Source organism: Arvicanthis niloticus, chromosome 21 (assembly GCF_011762505.2).
Source record: "Arvicanthis niloticus isolate mArvNil1 chromosome 21, mArvNil1.pat.X, whole genome shotgun sequence".
NCBI classification, from domain to species: Eukaryota; Metazoa; Chordata; class Mammalia; order Rodentia; family Muridae; genus Arvicanthis; species Arvicanthis niloticus.
In genome coordinates, this window is record NC_047678.1 from 19,834,351 (window position 1) to 19,853,242 (window position 18,892).

The 18,892-nt window shown below is 43.8% G+C and overlaps 1 protein-coding gene across 5 annotated transcripts in view; it reads right to left on the reverse strand.

The window, feature by feature from the left end:
• Positions 1-1,324: 1,324 nt before the first annotated feature.
• The window catches only part of Armc8 (armadillo repeat containing 8), an 84,013-nt gene continuing 66,445 nt past the window's right edge, over positions 1,325-18,892 (reverse strand). For all 5 annotated transcript variants that reach the window (XM_076917798.1, XM_034483888.2, XM_034483887.2 and 2 more), the window contains 4 exons: positions 12,004-12,099; positions 8,195-8,267; positions 7,430-7,523; positions 1,325-3,676 (listed from right to left, as the gene is read on the reverse strand). In XM_076917798.1, coding sequence (XP_076773913.1) covers positions 3,643-3,676; positions 7,430-7,523; positions 8,195-8,267; positions 12,004-12,099 — 297 coding nt within the window. In that variant the 3' untranslated portion in view covers positions 1,325-3,642. The remainder of the gene's footprint in view (positions 3,677-7,429; positions 7,524-8,194; positions 8,268-12,003; positions 12,100-18,892) is intronic.

Here is an 18,892-nt window from a genome sequence, read left to right on the forward strand (position 1 = left end):
AAAGCAGGGAACGAAGCAAGAGTGGGTGGGGTGGGCCTGAGCATGGGAAGGTTGCTTTAGCCACCTGAGCCCCTCTCAGGAGGTGGCTGCACAGTGGAGCTCAATGCAGTCATGGTGACACACACTCCTCTACTGCTTTGGCCTTGAGGATGTTGTGGCTCAGCCTTGTGTTGTTTTGAAGAATCCGTAAGATTCGCAGGCATAAGAATGGAGTTTGGCACGAGGCTCCAGTGAGCAGCTGTTGATGTAGGGCCACTCTCTGGGGACAGCACTCTTAGTAGGGACCATTCCTTGGCTTGTCACTCCTTCCTAACAGAAATCAGTCAAAGGCAGCTTCTGGAATAGACTTTTTGGAACTCTCATTTCCTCTGTTCAAGGAAGGTGGCAAAAGGGTGGCTCTACTCTAAGGGCTGACTGGGCCAGCCCTCTGTGAGCACCCCACTGTCTGGCAACACCAAAGCCGGGTCCTGGAGCTGCAGAGACAGTTGGTGGCTCTGTCATCTACACCATGGCCCCTACAGTCCCCTCAGCTTTCCTTGAGGATGGGACCTGAAAAAAAAACATGAGTCACAAGAAAGGAAGAAGCCTCTGATCAGAGATGAGGGAATGGCAGGGGCAGGGTGAGGTGACAGACCTACCCCAGTGAGCAGGTGTTGGGACCACTTTTGCTAGGTCTCTCCAGAGACCTGGAGTGACAGTGTTCCCTTCCTTAGGCCTTGCACATTTTCTCTAGAGAACTTATAAAAAAAAAAAGGGGGGGGGGCACTTGGCCATCCACCTATGGTCATGTTGAGTACCCCAGAGACTCATGTCACCAAAATTCTCTTCCCTTAACATCGACCTCATTGTCTTCCTCCGCTGTCCTTATGCTCTGGGGCAGGTACGCCTGGCTTTCTATTTCTAGTGAGGCCTTGAACTGGGAGCTGTGGTGAAGGTTAGATTCAGGGGGCAGCACAGTAAGGAAGTGGGGAAGGAACACCCGTGTGTCCTTCCTGAGGACATCAGGTGGTCAGTTGTCAAACTCAGTCAGACTTAGCAGGTGGTGGGTGAGGGGACAACATAGCAGGTTGGGGATGGGTCTTGGTAGCTGGAATGGGTACCTAGAGTCTGCAGGCCCTTCCAGGAGCCAGAGAGAAGAGCCCTCAGATCAATCCAGGTGCCTTTGAGAGCCACCACTGGTGAAGTATTGGCCTCCAGTCCACAATGCAAACTCCATCTCACAGCCCTTCAGTTAAACAAACCACAGCCTCTCAGAGCGCTCTACATTCTCTTCTGCCATTTCCTGATGTTCCAGTCACTTGGAAAACAGACTCCTTTCAAGAAGTTGCCATGACTTTTCTTGGCTTTTATTAGCACGTGTTAAAATCATATTATCCAAACACTACCAGAAGAACATGTATTGTTCTGAATAAAGTGCTTAAGGAAAAAAAAATGCAACTTATTAGATTTGACATTCTTCTCTAGTTTATAAATTTTGGGTTACAATCAGGGCACAAAAGGAGAAACAGAATGCAGTATTGGAGGCAGAAGCTTCATTAAGAACTTGGGTGTAGACATAAGACCACGCCCCACTCTCCCCACTTCCTTACTGACCAAACACTGCACCTGCCTAAAGCAGCAAACAGCTTTGTTTTAATAAATACATTTCCCTTCATTCAAATCAGAAAAGTTAATTATAGTAAAGCACTTTTTGTGTGACCATTGCTTATACCCACAGGCAAGATTTATCCACAGAGTTCAAGGGGTCTTCAACTCTTTCATGCTATTTGGGTTCACGATTGTCTCAGCAATGTGTTACTGGTTTCTTTATATTTACTGGTACTTTCTAAAACTGGCGCTGAAGCATCTTGTTACAAAAACGCTATCGAAGAGTGCAGTCTCAACACCAGCAGCCGCAATAAGTGGCCCGGGGAAGGCTTCATTCCCAGGTTGTCTCACATCAGCACTCTGACGTCTACACAAAACCCAAGTTCTGCTGTGACAGCTTTTAAAGTCGGTGATGTTCTGGAAAAAACAACTTGGAAATCTCTGTGTTTGTATCTTGGGTGGCCATATGGAGAACAGGAAGCATTGCATTAAATACAACATTTTAAAAACATTCATTTGCAATCAACCATAGTTAAGTCTTCCGAGGAAGGTGGAGGAAGGTGGAGGCCGGTGACAGACCAGCTCTCAGGTGAGCAGCCCTGTCAGGAGTGGCTGGTGGGAGGTGTGGGCCCCAGCAGCTGCACACACTGCCTGCCATGCCTCCAACTTCCTGGTCAAAAGAAGGAAAGCTGTTTGCTCCTACCTCTGTTGAGTTCAATTTGAAGCAGATACTCCCCTCCCCGCCCAAAAGACTTTTCAGTCACTACGGGGTGATTCTCCTCCCTTTTCTCAACATGAAGTATTTTAGCTTCATTCAGGAAAAGACTTCCTATTTCATTTTAGGTGAGTGCAGCACCCAGCAGTCCCCATGTCTTTCTAGGACATGTTTGTAGAACAAGCTGGTCTCCTAGCAACACACGCTGCTGCAGGAGGCACCCGGTGATCTGGATTGTTTCCAGGAAGTGGCAACCTGCTCTCCAGGTTTGCTCTGAGGCCCTGCCAGATACTGCCACACTAATGATAAGATTTAGGGATGCTGGGAGGCTTCCAGTCCCCAGTCCTGTCAAAGCCAGCCCACCTGGTCCTTGATAGGCTTGTACTATTAGCCTCTCTCTCCCTTTGATGCTTCAAAGCCTACAGTGACCGTTCCTTACATTGCTCTAGTCCACCATCCTTCTGACTTGGAAGCCTGAGAACTTATTGAATTAGGCTAGAAAAAAAAAACAAAATAAAACAAAACCCAAAGGCTTTGTACCTGCTAATATTGATGGCAGTAAGATGCTAGCTTACTATCTGCACAGCACCATGTACAGTGCCTGTTATTCAGGCAGACTGTAGCCAACTTTTTCTTATCTTTTTTGTCTTTTTTGTTTTTATAAAGAAAATCTATGTAAGTTGAGGTTCAGAAATGCATATATTTTTTTACTTACAAATATTCATCTGACCAAAATTCAACATAACTTTTATGGAACACTAAACAATTGTTTTGCTTTTAAAATAACATTTCATTCAAACTGTATATAATTCAGTAAATTTTTTTTTTTTTTTTTTTTATACAGCAAGCAATGCTTAAACCCTGGAAAATCTGTAGAAAAGAGATTTTCACACAAAATAAGAAAGAAAAATCTGAGGTATCCCTCACCCACACGGTCATTCATTCTGACTCCCGTGCGTGTGCACGCATACACACACACACACACGCACACACACACTACACACACACACACACACACAAATCATTCTTGCTCACAAAGTGGCTGCAGCATAGGCAAAAAATTGTAGGTCCAAAGGAAATGATTGATTGTTCTAATAAAGAGTCCAGGTAGCTCAGAAACAAAACAAAACAAAACAAAACACAACGGTCCTCTGAGGAAATTACTACCTCAAAAAATGTTCTCAAGATGAATTTGAGATCTAAGCCTACTAAACTGCTTTGCAAAACAGCTCCCTGCAGTCCAAGGTGACGTGTGCAAATAGAAGGAGTCAAATGAGGCTAGCTCCTGTACTTCCTTTTACAAAGGTGTGGGGTGCTTGCAGGTGCCCAGGGCTCTCCCGTCATTCCAGGTACTGCTGCAGCGCCGTCTTTGCCCTGAAATCACAAAGTTCCTGTTAGTTACCACCACACAACTGCAGGGGAAACCCTTGTGGCTAGTGGGAGTTGGGAGTGTGCTAGGCTGAGCCCAGCTGAGCATCCCTTATGGGTCAGAGACCTATGGTGAGCAGGCATTTTTCTCCCTGGGCTTCTCTTGGACAGCTCTTCTTACTCTGGAGCCTACTGTTGCCTGGCAACATTCCACTCGATCCCTGGCATATGCTAACAGTCTGAAGTGTTCCTACAGCTGAGATGGGTCTGGCATTCTGCCTTATTCTTAACTGCCATGTGGATTTTATGCAGTAATGCACAGGACTAAGGGAAGACACTGGGAGGCTGATGCAAGCAAAGATGCTGAGGCACATGAAAAAGGGCCATGAGCCTGCAGGGTCAAGCTGCCTCCTGGTTCAAATGTCTCAGAACTATGAAGGAAGCCTACAGTTTGGCAAACTATAAAGACACAACCATGGAGTTAGGAAGTCCAGCTTTAGAAATGGTCTCTCTGACTAGCTTACAGAAAGGCAAGGCTAAAGCTGATAGCTGCTATTAGCTGATGAAAGTGGTACTAAGGAGATGAGGCCAGTGACAAATTAGACTTCATTACAGCTGCTACTGTAAAGCCAAGGCTATAGTCTTAGAGAGTTTTATTTATTTTCTGTATGTGTTTGACACACAGAGGCTCACTCTCTTGAATCTATGATGGCCTCAAACTCATTATGTAGCTTGTTTGGTCTTGAACTTGGAACAATCCTCCAGTTCCTGCTCCCCCAGAACTGGGATTACATGTTCATCTACAGTCTTTAAGCTTAGCTGTCAGGCGAGTGTGCCATGTCATTATGCGCGCATGGGCGTTTTAATCAAAAGTCTGTGTTAGTCTTTAAAGCTATCAATTGAGCTCATCTATGAACATCTATGCTAGCACTAGAGAGGCGGAGCTAGGAGGGGGATCACGAGTCCCAGGCCAGCCTGGCCTACAGGTGAAACACTATCTTCCCACCTAAATAACAAGGGAACCTGATGGTTCAACTGTCAGGTTTTTGTAGACTGTCTGATTACCTGGGGCTCCAGAGTGCTTATTGTGTTTATACTACCTATTGTCTAAGCAGTCTTTCAGACACTGGTCTTAGCGACCAACAGGCTGAGTATCTCACTTCTTTCTTTTTTTCTTTCCTGAGGCAGTGTCTTGCCACGTAAGCCAGTTTGCATTGCAGCCCAAGCTGCCTGAGGCTCCTGATCCTCCTCTCAGCTTCCTGGGTGCTGAGATCACAGGTGAGCACCCCCACTCCCAGACAGCTGCCTTTTCTTTTAATAGAGGTTTGTGTGCTAAGTACCAAAAACTTATGTGCCATGTAAATGTAGAGAAACAGTACTAGATTGACCTAAAGTAAGATAGGCTAGACCCCAAACCTATTCTGTTCATGTTGATGAGGCCTTTCTTTGTACTCTGGACTCCGTAGGGACAATTTTCAGTAGAACTGGTTTTTATTTCCAAGAAGTCTGTGCAAAAGTCCCAGTTAGCAGCCTGGCTTTCAGTCAGGAGAGATGGGCTAACAAAGTCCACCATCTAAGCCAGTAGCCATGGAGGGCAGAGGCTCCAGCCCGCAGCACGTGGCTCGCTGCTATCTGCCTTTGGTCCTAGGCTCATCTGATGGGCACCTGGGGCTACAAATGCTCAGCCTCATGGGACAATAAGCTTCAGGAGGCAGAAGCCCTGACTGCTCTGTATGCTTTGGAAGTGTAGAAGAGCAAATCACTAGACGACCTGACAACTGGGACAGTGTGACAGAGTTCCGCGACTACAGGAGCAGAGAAGGTGCTGGCACAGTCACCGAGGAAGCACAGCTTCTTAGAATGGGGAGCTCTGAAGGGAGCCTCGCTGGCTTTGAGCATTTCTGCCCTTGCTTTCAGGATGGCTGCATAGCTGCCTTTCCCACTAGCTGTCCCTTCTGTTCTCTTGCTGGAAGTTTTCTCATCTGCCTTAAATGTTGGGGGTCCTAGATCTCAGTTCTTAGTGTGTCTCTCTCATTCAGACTCTCCCTCAGTGACTTTCTACAGCTAATGGCTTTGAACACCATTCAAATCTTCATCCCAGTCATATTTTTCTGAGTCCTTGGATATCAAACAGTCACCCTAGAGTCAGCATGTCTGAACAAGGACTCAGTGGTGTCCACTCCAACCTAATTCCCTTCATCTTAGCAAATCCAAACCCACATCATCTTGTAAGCATAACGCACTCTACCCAGTTGCTCAGGATTAAACCCTGCACCTTCCCTTTCTCTTGTTCCAAGACGTCATATTAAGTCTGTAAGCAATCCCTGCAGACCCCCTTCTGTCTCCTTTGCTCAAAGCTAACAACTTCCTTTCGGAACCCTGAATAAAAAAGTCAATGTCCTTAGCAAGAGCCTACAAAACTGTCTGAGGTCTGCTGCAGCCTGGCTCCTTCCCACAGGATCAGCCCCTTCATTACCTTCCTCCAGTTCTACTGCTCCTCTTGTATATCCCTCAGCATGTGAAGTTCACCCTGTACCTCAGGGCATTTGAACTGGGCTCCCTGCCTGGAATAGTCTCCCTCTAAACTCTGCAGAGAGGACCCTCTCATCCAACCAAGCCCATGATGAGCTGCCACACCCTCAGAAAGACCTTTTCTGACTATAGAATATGAAAGAAATGTTCTTCATTCTTTGTCATACCAGCCATCACCTGACATCTATCTATCTGTTTAGTGTCTGACTGAGGACTACGGTATATGTGAGCACGGACTTCACCAAGTTATTCACCCTTTATAACCAATGCCTAGAACACCAGACTTACTGGAGTAGTTCCCGGGAAAGTACTGAACAACGAAGACAGGGAACTAGGATGGCACATCACATGGGACAGGATGTGTAATGCCTCAAAGTACAACATTGTGAGCCAGTGCCTACATCATGGGTGGGCATGAGACAGGCACACATGTGAAAGGCAGAGCCACAAAGGTAAGAGGGATTCTAAGAGATCTCAACGTGGAGAGAGCATGCTCCCTGTTGTTACTCTCAGAAGCAAGCAGGGATAGGAAGGCTGCTTTAAGATCGTATAGGGAAAGAATTTCAGTGGGCAAGGGTTCGGCTTAGGAGAGCTATCCTGATGTTGGCTGGGTCTCTGACACTACCTCCTGTCCCTCCTGTCTAGGGAGTGATGAGCTCCCTAGGATAGGGGCTCCCTCTTGCAATGGCATAAGGCAGAGCTCACTGTGGCTCTGAGCTAGTGAGTCTTCACTACTAGTCTCTGTGCTTCCTAAAATGCCACATCCATTTCTATTTCCATGGTCAAGGGAATACACGGGAGCAGCCTCTGAACGTTCTTCATAACCCTAAGATGGCCCAAAAATATTCATTCAGAATAAGGCAAGTGTTCACATCTCAGATGTCACAGCTACGCTAGCGAGATGACAGTGGGTAAAGCTGCTTGATGACAAGTGCCATGTGAGTTTGACCACCATCTCTACACCCACACGAGAGAGGACGAGAACCAAACGAGCTGTCTTCTGACCTCTACACATGTGCCATGTTGCACACGCACCCACCCATATACAAACACAATTAGTAAATGTAAAAATAAATCAAATGTCACAGCTGGTTCACACAGTTATGAATGAAGCACAACAATCTAAGACATTTCAAAAGGCTGGCCGCACGGCTACTAAAACAGGTCAAACCTTTCACAACAGAATGGAGGGTGGCCCGAAGCCAGGCCTTTGATGTGGATACTCACTTGTCACAGAGGTTTGAGTCTGCCGACTGACTCAGTTTGTGTAGAATATCTACAATCCCCATGTCTCGTAATTTATCCTGGCGTTCCTGTGAACCTAAAACATTGACACCTGTAGATTAGTGAGACCATGATGCAGGACACTGTTCGCCTCCAGCTTTAGCAGAATCATTGTGCCAAGCCCTCTGCCCCTACCACCCCATGTGGCTAGACTCCTTCATGCCTCAACTGCCCCTACCATCCCCCATGTGGCTAGACTCCTTCATGCCTCAACTTGCCCACAGCCTCCTAGTTGGCCTCTCTGCCTCTTGAGCCCTCCTTCCTTCGGGTCCAGCCTGGGTTCTCTGATAGGTTAGTTTTTGCATGGACTGTGGAGTCAAGGTCACATTCTTTGGCCTGGCATAAGACCTGGTATCACTAAGCTTTGTCGCTCTTTAAGGACAAACCAGTCTCTGGCAGGGCACACTTTTCCTATTCTGTGTTTTCCACTCCTTGGGCATCCCAGCACTTGCTGCCTCTGCGAATACCCATGTGGCATTTCCAGTCTCGTACGGCTCTGTTCTATCTTCCAATAGATGACTGAAGCCTGGTTTTGATGTCTAACACAGGAGTCTGGTACAGACTGACTGTCACAGCAGCACGATGACTCTGTAATTTGGGAACTGGCTGGTCCAAGTATACAAGGTACACTCCAAAGCCACTTCTGTTCTCCCTATGTAAAACTGTCGTCCAAAAGTTTCTTTGAAACAAACCTCACCAATATCTTACCTTCCTCTTCGTTCCATATGAGGTTTGATATACAAAACATAGCGGCAAGCTGCAGTTTGACATGTGAATGACCCTATTGACACAGAAAAGGAAGAAAAATCAAACTGGGGCATCTCACTGAATATTGGTTTCCTTGTGACACACTACAGGTTATTCCAAGAGCCTACAGTTCTGAACCAGAAGCCATGCACCTGAGGAGCTAGAAAGTTAACATTAAGGAGAGTAAAGGCCAGGCTAACAGCAAGCGGTAATGGTGAGAAATCTGGCCAATAGAGGAGTAAGAGCCCTTGCCAAAAGACAATACCATTTAAAAAAGAGCATCCAGTGGTCAAACAGAATGGTTCTTGAGGCCATGGGGGGAAAGTCTGCACTTTTAACACATGCTCCCTGAAACAAAGGTACCTAACAGCTCTATACTGTCAACCAGCCATGTACTCTCAGGCACTGGCAGCAATGAACTGGGCACCTGACAGCTCTATGCTCATGACTAGCCTGTGTTCTCAGTCACTGGCATCATGAGTGGACACCTAACATATCATGCTCTCAGTCACTGGCAGATGATGAACTGGATGTGGACTTCGTATTAGCTCTTCAGGTACTATCTTGCTCAAGTAGTCCAACAATTCTTCTGGGTTAGGAAACGAAGCTATGGTCAGGAGGCTCATGAATGACCAGATTTAAGCATAATCTATAAATAGTTTACTCTCCTGATACTACTTCTGAAAATAAGAATGACAGAATGCTTTTGGCTTCTGGGATAATGAAATTAGACTTATTTCTCTAAGAATATCCCAAAGGACTAGATCAAATTGAGACCCAACTTATCAAATGTCACAAGGATGACTAAGGTGCCTTATATTCTAACACATGAGTCTCACTTATTTTCCAGGAAGTGCTTCTTCTAGTTAAGTTAGATTGTTTATCCCTAGAGAATGCTTTCTCATAAACGAAAGATGACTCAATAAAGAGTAGTGACCTTTAGATTACTTCCCTGCTTGTCCATTTGAAAGGTTTTACATGAGGGCTGGCGAGACAGCTCAGCAGTTAAAAGCATTGCTGTCTTCCAGAGGACCCAGATTTGATTCCCAGCACCCACATGGCAGCTCACAGCTGCCTATAATCTCAGTTCCAGGGGATCCAATGCCCTTTTCTGACCTGTGAGGGCACCAGGCACACATGTGGTACATATAACCAATCACACACATACACATAAAATAAAGAAATTAAAAACTAAAGGCCTTAAATAATTAATATACATCTGAAAGAACACCAACTGCATGATCTGCTCAAGGATTTCTGGCAGACTTATCCCTGCAAGCAGGACTATACACATACCAAGACAAGGCAAAGGACTGGGCGTGGCTCCCTCCACCAGAAGTTTTTGGTCAGTGATTTTAAAGAAATATTCAGTTTATGCTCATTAAGTCAAAAGAGAATAAAACCTGCCATCTGTGCCCAGTGTCAGTCTGAATGAGTAAAATGAGCAAATGAAGTTTTATTTACTACCAAGGATGAATCTGTCCTTGTTCACTAACAAGGGAAGCTGGAGGGGACTTAACAGGTGAGCACACATGAAGACCTCTTTGAACAACATTTCAATAGAGGCTTTAAAAAAGGAAGGAGCTAGATGGATGAAAGACAACGTCTCGAGGGGATCTGATGGGTTCACAGTCTGTAAATCGTTTATTGTGCGGATACTACTTCTGAAAAGAAGAAGACAGAATGCCGGAGCTTGGGGGCCCTTGTAGGCTAGACTAGGGACCATGGCTTTCACCCTGCATTCAGAGGAAGCTCCTGAAAGATTTAAACAACACAAGGTCTGAGCCACGGTTTTAGAGGATCGTTTTGGTTGAGGGAACTGGAGTGCAGTTCTGGGAGGCCACTGGAGTCAGACAGGCCACCAGACAGGAGCCACATCGGCAGGGACTCCAGTCAGGGCAGCAGCAATAGGAACACATAAACAGATTCTAAACTGGTATTTGAGAAAGGGTTCACAAGACTTGATGATAATCTAGACAAATGTGTGGAGAGGACTGGAAAAGCAAATCAACTGTGCATCTGATTTGAACACTGGAGTAGATGGCAGAGGAGGAGACATGTCAGCTTAGGAGAGACACTGACTTATAAAAAACAACCCCAATAGGCTGTTGGACAGCATGAGGAGATGCTGAGTAGGTAGGAGGGTACCAGGTCCAGAAGGGAAGTCCAGGGTTCAGAAACACCTTTTAAAATAACTTGCAGAGATGGAAAACAAAGCATGGCATAGATTAAAGTCTGCTAGGCCTGTGGTCTGGCTAACTTTGTCATATCCCAGAATTTCATTAGACTCTTGGAAGGACAAGGATAAGGCAAGCTGTGAAAGTTCCCCAGGAGGCTCTACTGTGAGGCCGAAGCTGCAAACCAGCAATGTGGGAGAGTGGACCTTCACTAGAATAGGTGCAGTGAGTGAGGAGGACAGAGCCAGATAAGTAGGGTAGAGCAAATTTGGAGTCAAAAAAGGAGTGAGAATACACAGAAGATACTTTTGGAAAAAAATGGCTTTGAATAGCAGTGTGAAAACTGATGGATACCTTGATAACTCAGCGAGCAGAGGAGAAGTCAGGCTCCTTCCTTCCAGTGCTACAGAGTGAGCCCAGGGACATGTGCACTGGAGATGTTCTACCACTCCAGAAAAGACAGAAGCATTACCAGTTCAAGTTATAGGTTTTTACTCAACAAACACTGAGAAGATATTTGGGCCATGTACTGTAAGGATGGTAGATACAGACTGTGCTCATAACTGACTCTGCTCACTTTGACAGAGACAGTAGATGCACACAGACACATCACCAATCGATTAAACTGCTCTAAAGAGAACAATGTTATAGAAGCTCTCACTAGAAAGCCCCAGAGATGAAGTACCAGTTCAGCTGGTATCTGAAGGGTGAGGAGTGGGGCAAAGAAGTGTCCCTGGTGGAGAAGTCAGAACAGATAAAGGAGCTGAGGCAGGAAAGAATGTGGTTTCATTTGGGAGCTAGAGTGGAACCATTAAATGAATCAGCAGTACCGTGAGTGGGCCACAGTATTTACTAGGCCAACGCACAATAATTCAGCACAACAGAGCTGGGCTGTGAGGACGTGTGGATTTCGTCTTCTGTTCTTTTAGTACATCGAACAGTAAGATGACACAAAGTGACAGGGACTGCAGAGTTAATCGTAAAAGATCAAGGAGAAAGTATGACTCTATTCGGGGTAGAATGGAGGCACAGCTTACTAGAAAGTCAGTGAAGGACACTAGACAGGGTTTGTAAACACGAACCATCCAGCTTGGTTCAATGCCTTTGATTATTAGCTATGACATGTCCAACAAAGAGAAGACAGCTTTGCTGGAGGAAAGGCATGGCCAGAATGCTGTTATGAAACTGGACAAAATGGAAAAAGATGGGGGTGTTAAGCGTCAGATGTGGGTGCTAACTTGGTGGTTTCCCATGATGACAATGACAGAGCAGTAGGTGGCAGGCTATACTTGGAAGTAAGCATGTCAAGGAAACAAGGAACCAGGTGGCTGGAGGGCTTATCACCACTGGGTTGAAAGACATGAGGGAGACAGGACTGAGGAGAACCACGAGCTCAAACCTTCAGTAAGAGGGAGGCAGAGGGCAGAAGACCAGGATGGGAGCTGGGCAGGAGTGCTAACACTGTTTCTAGGAGCTGGGCTTGCTTTCTACTTTAGTATATACACTCTGACTTTGTTACATTCTTCTTTCTGCAGTTTGTTTGAGCTACAGCCCTTGTCTTCTAGTTTTGCAGTAAGAGGGACTGAGGCTTACCATGTAGTATTTGATTTTCTGCAGGATGTCATCATTGGTCATAATGAGCTCTTTTGCTGTTGTCCCATCTGCAATATTGGCTAGGATGCACAGTGTCTGGAAAAGAACAAAGAGCCAGTGATCAAGAAAGCTCCCTCAGGAGGCTAGAGAGATGGCTCAGTGGTTAAGAACATGTGCTGCTCTTGTAGAAGACCCAAGTCTGGTTCCCAGGATCCACATGGTGGCTCAGAACAACCCATAACTCCAGTTCCAGGGGATATGATATTCTCTGTGACCTCTGTGGACACCAGGTACACACATGCACACACATATGTTCAGGCAAAACAATCATATGCATAAAATAAAATTTAAAAAGAAAGTTTCCAGATGATGAGAAATGTCTCATCGAAAGGCACACTGCTTTTCATGGGTTCTACCAACGCCCTGATCCTCATCTCCTGTCATTACTGCCAAAGAAAGCAAGCACATGCTAGAGAAATGTGTCTTATGCAAACAAGAACTCAAACACTTCAGTGGTTTCTTGCTGGGCTTTAAGCCATAACCATGTAAAGGTGGCTGTGCCATCATACTAATGTTATTGTCTAGCATTCAGAAGAGCCTGGGTTGGTTCCTCGCTTCACCAAACTCCTACTACAAAGACAATAAATTTAGAAACTCATTTCTAAGCAGATTCTGTGACTGTCCCCACCTTTCTTTGAAGATGCCACTGGAAGCTTCCTAGGAGCTGCAACTCCCCTCCCTTCCCTAGGTCTCCATCTGCAACTCGCTCCCAAGCTCATGACTGAACCTGTCTACATGCCACATTGGCTACTACAATTAGAACATGTTGATGGGTTTTGAGGGACAGAAAAAGAAGTGATATGTATGTGTAAAGAATCCTGGTCCAAGTTGGCCTGATGAAGAGAGACTGGAAGGACCCTATGCCAGCTGGTGGGACAGTACATTTTGACAGGGCACTGGCAACTAGAGATTCTGCTCAGTAGAAGAGACCATGCTTACCAGATGCTCCATTTTTCTGCAGCCAGGACTAAGGTAAGGGTAAAAGGACTTTGGCAGGGAAATCAATACAATGCCAGATGGAGTCCAGCACAGACTCGTCTTCAGCTGGGCATCCAGGGGAGATGGGAGTAAGATACCCTGTCTTTGACACTGTTACACGAACAACTGTATTTCACTGAAGCAAAAGGGAACCAAGGAAATAAAAGTTGCTGAGTACTATAAAGGCCAGGGGAAGCTTCTGGAAGGAAGCATCAACATGATCCTGAAGCGCAGGCAGCAAAGACAGCTGAGGATGGGGCACAGACTTAAGTTCTTCCAGTCTGAGCCTTTTCCTTTACAAGACTTAAATGACTTAAGCTAAGGGAGAAAGCCCTCAAATGTCTTGAGGGGTCTGTGACTTTATTTCCCTTTGATTAACACACAGCTGTAACTAGATCACTAGGGAGTAAGATATGAAGTACAAACCAAAGAAGGCTGCCTCTGGGACACAAGAGATAGGAAATACAGCTTCTATAATTCAAGGCCTAAGCAGGTCGTAGGGAAACATTTAATCCTGGGCAGCGGGGTCATGATGAACTGTGACAGCAATGGCTTGAGGAGGATGTGTTGGTGTGTGACAGATCAGCAGACAGTTCCCTAAGAAAAGCAGTAACAATGGATTTGTACTTAAAAAAATTAATTTTCTTCTAATAAAAGAATTACTATTGGAGTGTTTATGGGGTAGGTTGATGTGAGTGGATGTGGCACAGTACATATGTGACGGTCACAGGACAACTGTGTGGGGTCAGGTCTCCTTCTACCTTTCTGTGGACTCTGGAGAACAATCCAGGTTGCCAGCATTGTGAGGCAAATACCTTTCCCCTCTCGACAATCTCAGTAGCCTTCTACGTGTGTGTAATGTGTATGTTTGTGGTAGAGCTTTACTATGTACCCCAGACTGACCTTGGACTTGCAGCAATATCCCTGCCTTAACATTCCCAGTGCTGAAATGAGGAGCGTCCTGGTTAACTCATGGGGTGATGGGAAACAGGAGGACAGCAGCTGATTTCAAGGGATTCAAGTTCAGAATTGTGGGAGCAATGGTTTGTTCTGCCCACATTCTGATCTCAGCTCAACAAGAGGACAGGGTGACTGCAGGTAACAAGTGAGTACCCGATCCTCTCCTTCATCTTCTCCTACCCATGTCTTCCATCTAGATCTGTTGACCCCAGATGCAGGCTCACTGGCTGACTTGTGGAAACAAGCGCCCGCCCGTCCTTTACCTCAGCTCTTCCTTTGTTGTGCTGATTACAAAATGATTTCACAAGCCATATAAAGTGAACTTGTAGGTGTTGGAGAGACAATCCTCCCTAAACAGGCATCACCAGAATTTACTAGGACAAAGCCAAAATGCCCAGAGCAAGGCCAAGCACAATGTAGAGAGGTGAAGCCTGGCAGGGAGCAGGGAGGAGGTAGAATACAAAAGAGCCCAATAGGAAATCATGAAAATTACTGACTATGAATGAGGATTTTAAAAGGCCAAATCTTCTTGGGGAAAGGATGAAACATAAACATGTTAAGCCTCACTGTGGAAGAACAACCCCTCTCTTACTTACTCAAGAATATAAAGGAAAATTATAGAAGACTCCTTCAGTAAGACGGATTTGAAATTGATTTTTGTGGTTTTTTTTGTTTGTTTGTTTGTTTGTTTTTTTTTTTTTTTGAGCATCAGAATAGTTCTATGAGCCTCAAACAACAACAACAACAACAAAACAAAAAACTCACTATAAATATTTTTATAGATACAAGAAAACTAAGGATTCAATTGGTTCTTAAACTAAATCAACTCAACATATGAACTAGGCAGCAGAACTGCAATACACACACAAACATGCACGCACACACTAGTGTTTGCATAATCCACTAGCATGAACAATTGAAAATCACTAAAATAAAGCTGAGCCTGTCAAACCGTGGCCTACGAGCCACTCTGACACCATGTCTATTTGAGTACAGAGTTCTGCTGACGCACAGCCATGCACGCCTCTTGCCAGTGGCTGTTAGGGGAGAGCAGCACCAGTAAAATAACTTTCAACAGCTGCAGAAAAACTGACTGGGAAAAACTCCAGTATCTACTCACTGATAGTCAATACACTAGGTAAAGATTTTCTTTTCTTAATAAAAAGGATCTATCAAAAACCTACACCTCCCATACTCCGTGGTAAGAGACAATATTTTCTTCAAATACTGAGAACAAGGGAAATATGTCTACTTATATCAGTTCGCTTTGATAGCAGTTACTACAAAGAATGCAGAGCCCTGCAAAATTCAAATTTCTATCCTGCCATTTACAGAAAGTTTACCAACTCTGAAATAGAGGATAGAAAAAATAGTAAAAATTCAACTGAAGACAATCTTTGAAAAGATCAATTAACTTACTCCAGTCAGGCTCATCTGGAAAAAGGTACAACACACGGAACAAGAGAAGGTGGTTTCGACCTTTGAGTCCCAGTACTTGGGAAACTGAGGCAGGAAGAATGCCAAGAGTTTGAGACCACTCAGGGCTATCTAGGGAGTTCTGGCCTAAACTGCATTAAGACTACCTCACCCTTTCCTTCCCAAACAGGAAGGCGACACTATGGAACACTGGATACATATAAAAGGTAACAAGGGACAGGATACTCAATTTTATGGCAGTAATTTGAAAACTCAGATGAAGTGAAGATCTCCTTGAGAGACTTTTGATGCCATATTTTACTCAAGAAGAAATAGCCTTAAATAGTCCTCCTCTTGTTAAAGAAATTGGATTCTGAATTGAACACTTCCACAGAAGAAATCTTAGACCCCAGGGTCTTCACTGGAACAGTCCGCCAAGATTGAAGACAGACAATAGTATTAGCTCACCACAAATTCTTGCAGAAAATTGGAGAGACCACTTCCACCTCCTTTCCCAGGTCCAGCAGTGCCTTTGGTTTGCTTTCTTTTCATTGTGTGAGTGCAACTGCCTAACATGCTGGGGTTTGAACTTGGTTTCTTCCATGTGGTTCAATGCACCTAAGATTCGTCCAAGCTCTGGAATGTATCAAAACACGTCTGCTGTGTTATTCCCACTGCCCCAGCTGCAAATCAGTTTCCCACAGTTTACACATTACTTTCTTGAGTATCATCTGGTTTGTTTCTAGTTTCTGGTGATTATGAATAAAAATTGTTATAAATATTGATAGGATTTCTATGAAATAGGCTTTCACCTTATATATGAATTAATACCTAACGGAGGACTAGGGAGCTGTGTGGTAACAACTGGACCACTGCACTATGAATTCCACATCCACAGATGGAAAAATTCTGGGGGAAAAACTTTTTGTAGTGAGTATGAATATATATTTTCCTGTTATTATTCCTTAAACAATACTGTATGTAACACATTGTTACACAAGAAGTAATTCAGATTACTTAAAGAGTGTACAGGAGGATGTGTGTAGATTATATACAAGTACTAAACCCATTCATTTTTATATATGGGACTAGAGAATGAAGACTTTGGTACCATGTGCTCAGAAGGGGGAGATCAATCATCCACAGATACTGAGAGTAACTGTGTATGCTAACCTTTTAAAAAATGACATATCATGCTGGGCAGTGGTGGCGCACGCCTTTAATCCCAGCACTTGGGAGGCAGAGGCAGGCGGATTTCTGAGTTCGAGGCCAGCCTGGTCTACAGAGTGAGTTCCAGGACAGCCAGGACTACACAGAGAAACCCTGTCTCAAAAAAAAAAAAAAAAAAAAAAAAAGACATATTATTTTTCAAAGTGTGTCATTTTGCACTCTCTCATTTGTACAAATGGTTGCTAGCAATTGTACAAATGGCCATTTAAAAATGACTGCCACTGTAGGGCTGGTGACATGGCTCAGAGGTACTTGCCACCATGATGAACCACCTGAGTTCTACACATTGAACCCACAGGGTAGAAGGAAAGGACTGACTCCTGCTTGTCCTCTGCCCTTATAAGCATGCTCACCCCCACACAAATAAATAAGTAAATGTAACAGTGGTTTTCAAAATGCTTGTCATTCTAAAGGACTTGTAGTGGTATTTTACTGTGGAGCATCTGTTGGCAGTTGTTCTCTTTTTGTTCTGAAAGCTTCCTGTATCTTTGGGACACAAGTCACAAGTCACTGTGTCCAATGTGTTCACACAGTGATTTCCCTCAAGCGGGGCATCTGGCTGATTCATGCTCTTAAGAGTACACTCCACAGAATAGCAGTTTCACAACTACATGAAGATCAATGTACCTTTCTTGAATGCTATTTTAATGGTTATATCTTAAACATTTCATTATTTCTACTATATTTTAAAAGTTTTATAATTTTACTCTTTATGAATTTATGATTACAATTTTATTTAAGGTATGAGATAAAGTTTAAAGTTAATGTTTTTTGGCCTTTAAAAAAACTGACATCCATTTCCCACTGAATTTTCTCAGTGACTCTCTTTGGTAATTCACAACTATATTAATATGTCTTTATTCTGGGATCCTGACTGGGATTATGTTGTCTGTAGCCATTTAGGGAGAGCCAATGTTGTTAATGGTTTATATCTTTCTGTTTATTTAACTCTTAGTTCTATTGTTATCAGAGTCGTAAAACTTTCAGGATGCAGACCCTTATGAGATTTAAATCTAAGTACTTTGTTTTTCTCAAGCTAGTGCAAATGTTGTTTTTAGTATTATTACTAATCCCTCACTGCTTAACTGTGAAGAAAACAACCTGTTTATATTGTCACCTTGCTTAACTTAGTTCTAGATTTTTAAAAAAATAAGCAGATATTATTTTCTACACAGCTCTTCATGTCTGGGGAACAGTTCTGTTTCATCCTTTTCAATCTGTGTGCCTAATTTATTTTGACTGCCATATTCCAGTGCCCTGTTGACTAGGAATGATATGAATGGACAAACTTGTCTTCTTTCCAATAAAAGGTCAAAACCGGGTATATTCACTACCTCAATTGCAGTGGTAGTAGCTGCACCTGTGAAAAGTTATGCATACTTATGTATACTGCAAATGTGTGCAGCTTAATGAATGCCCAATAAATATAACTTACCAGATGCTTTTGAGGAGGACTGAAGTTCCAAGTAACAACTAAGTTTAAGTCCCCTATACACCTACTTCTGGGTCACCTCCAAATTCTGTGAGTGTCCATATCTATATTAGTATTCTGTGAAAGCACACTGTTGTTGGTCATTTTGCCCATATCTAAATCCTGGCTTGGCCTTTATGGCTTGCTTCTTTTCAGACTGGTGGAATTCTATCCAGGCGAGCTGTCTCTACAGACAGAATACATCTGTATACTTTTCAAGTAGCATTTTTTTCCCCACATAGTATATTTCTTCATTCTTGTATCCCAGTGATGGCTTTCATTCCATCCCAGTGTTAAATTATTGCTCATTAAAGTTTACTTGTAAATTTTAAATCACCTAAGATATTTGTCTTAAAATGACTTAGTCAACTCTCTTTTTTTCCACAATTAAATTCAGGCCTAACTCTTAAGTCCTAAGCTCTCTGACGTGCAGGAACACAAAATGTAAGCCAACTCTCCATAATAATACTGGACAAATTTCTCTCTCTCACATATAATCACATACATAATATTATGTGTGTTGTTTGTTCATGCACACACACACACACACACACACACACACACACACACACCCCAAGAAATTCTGACTATGAACAGAGTCATTTTTACAACCTACCATGTCTGGAAAGCAAACACTAATAGTGTGTCAGACTCTGTGTTAACATCTTGGCAGGTGACCTTTATTTCTGTCATAAAATAAAATATACACAACTTCTAATTTAGATAAATTTTTAAAAATGTAGACAGTAACTCCCAACTGACTCCCTGATAATA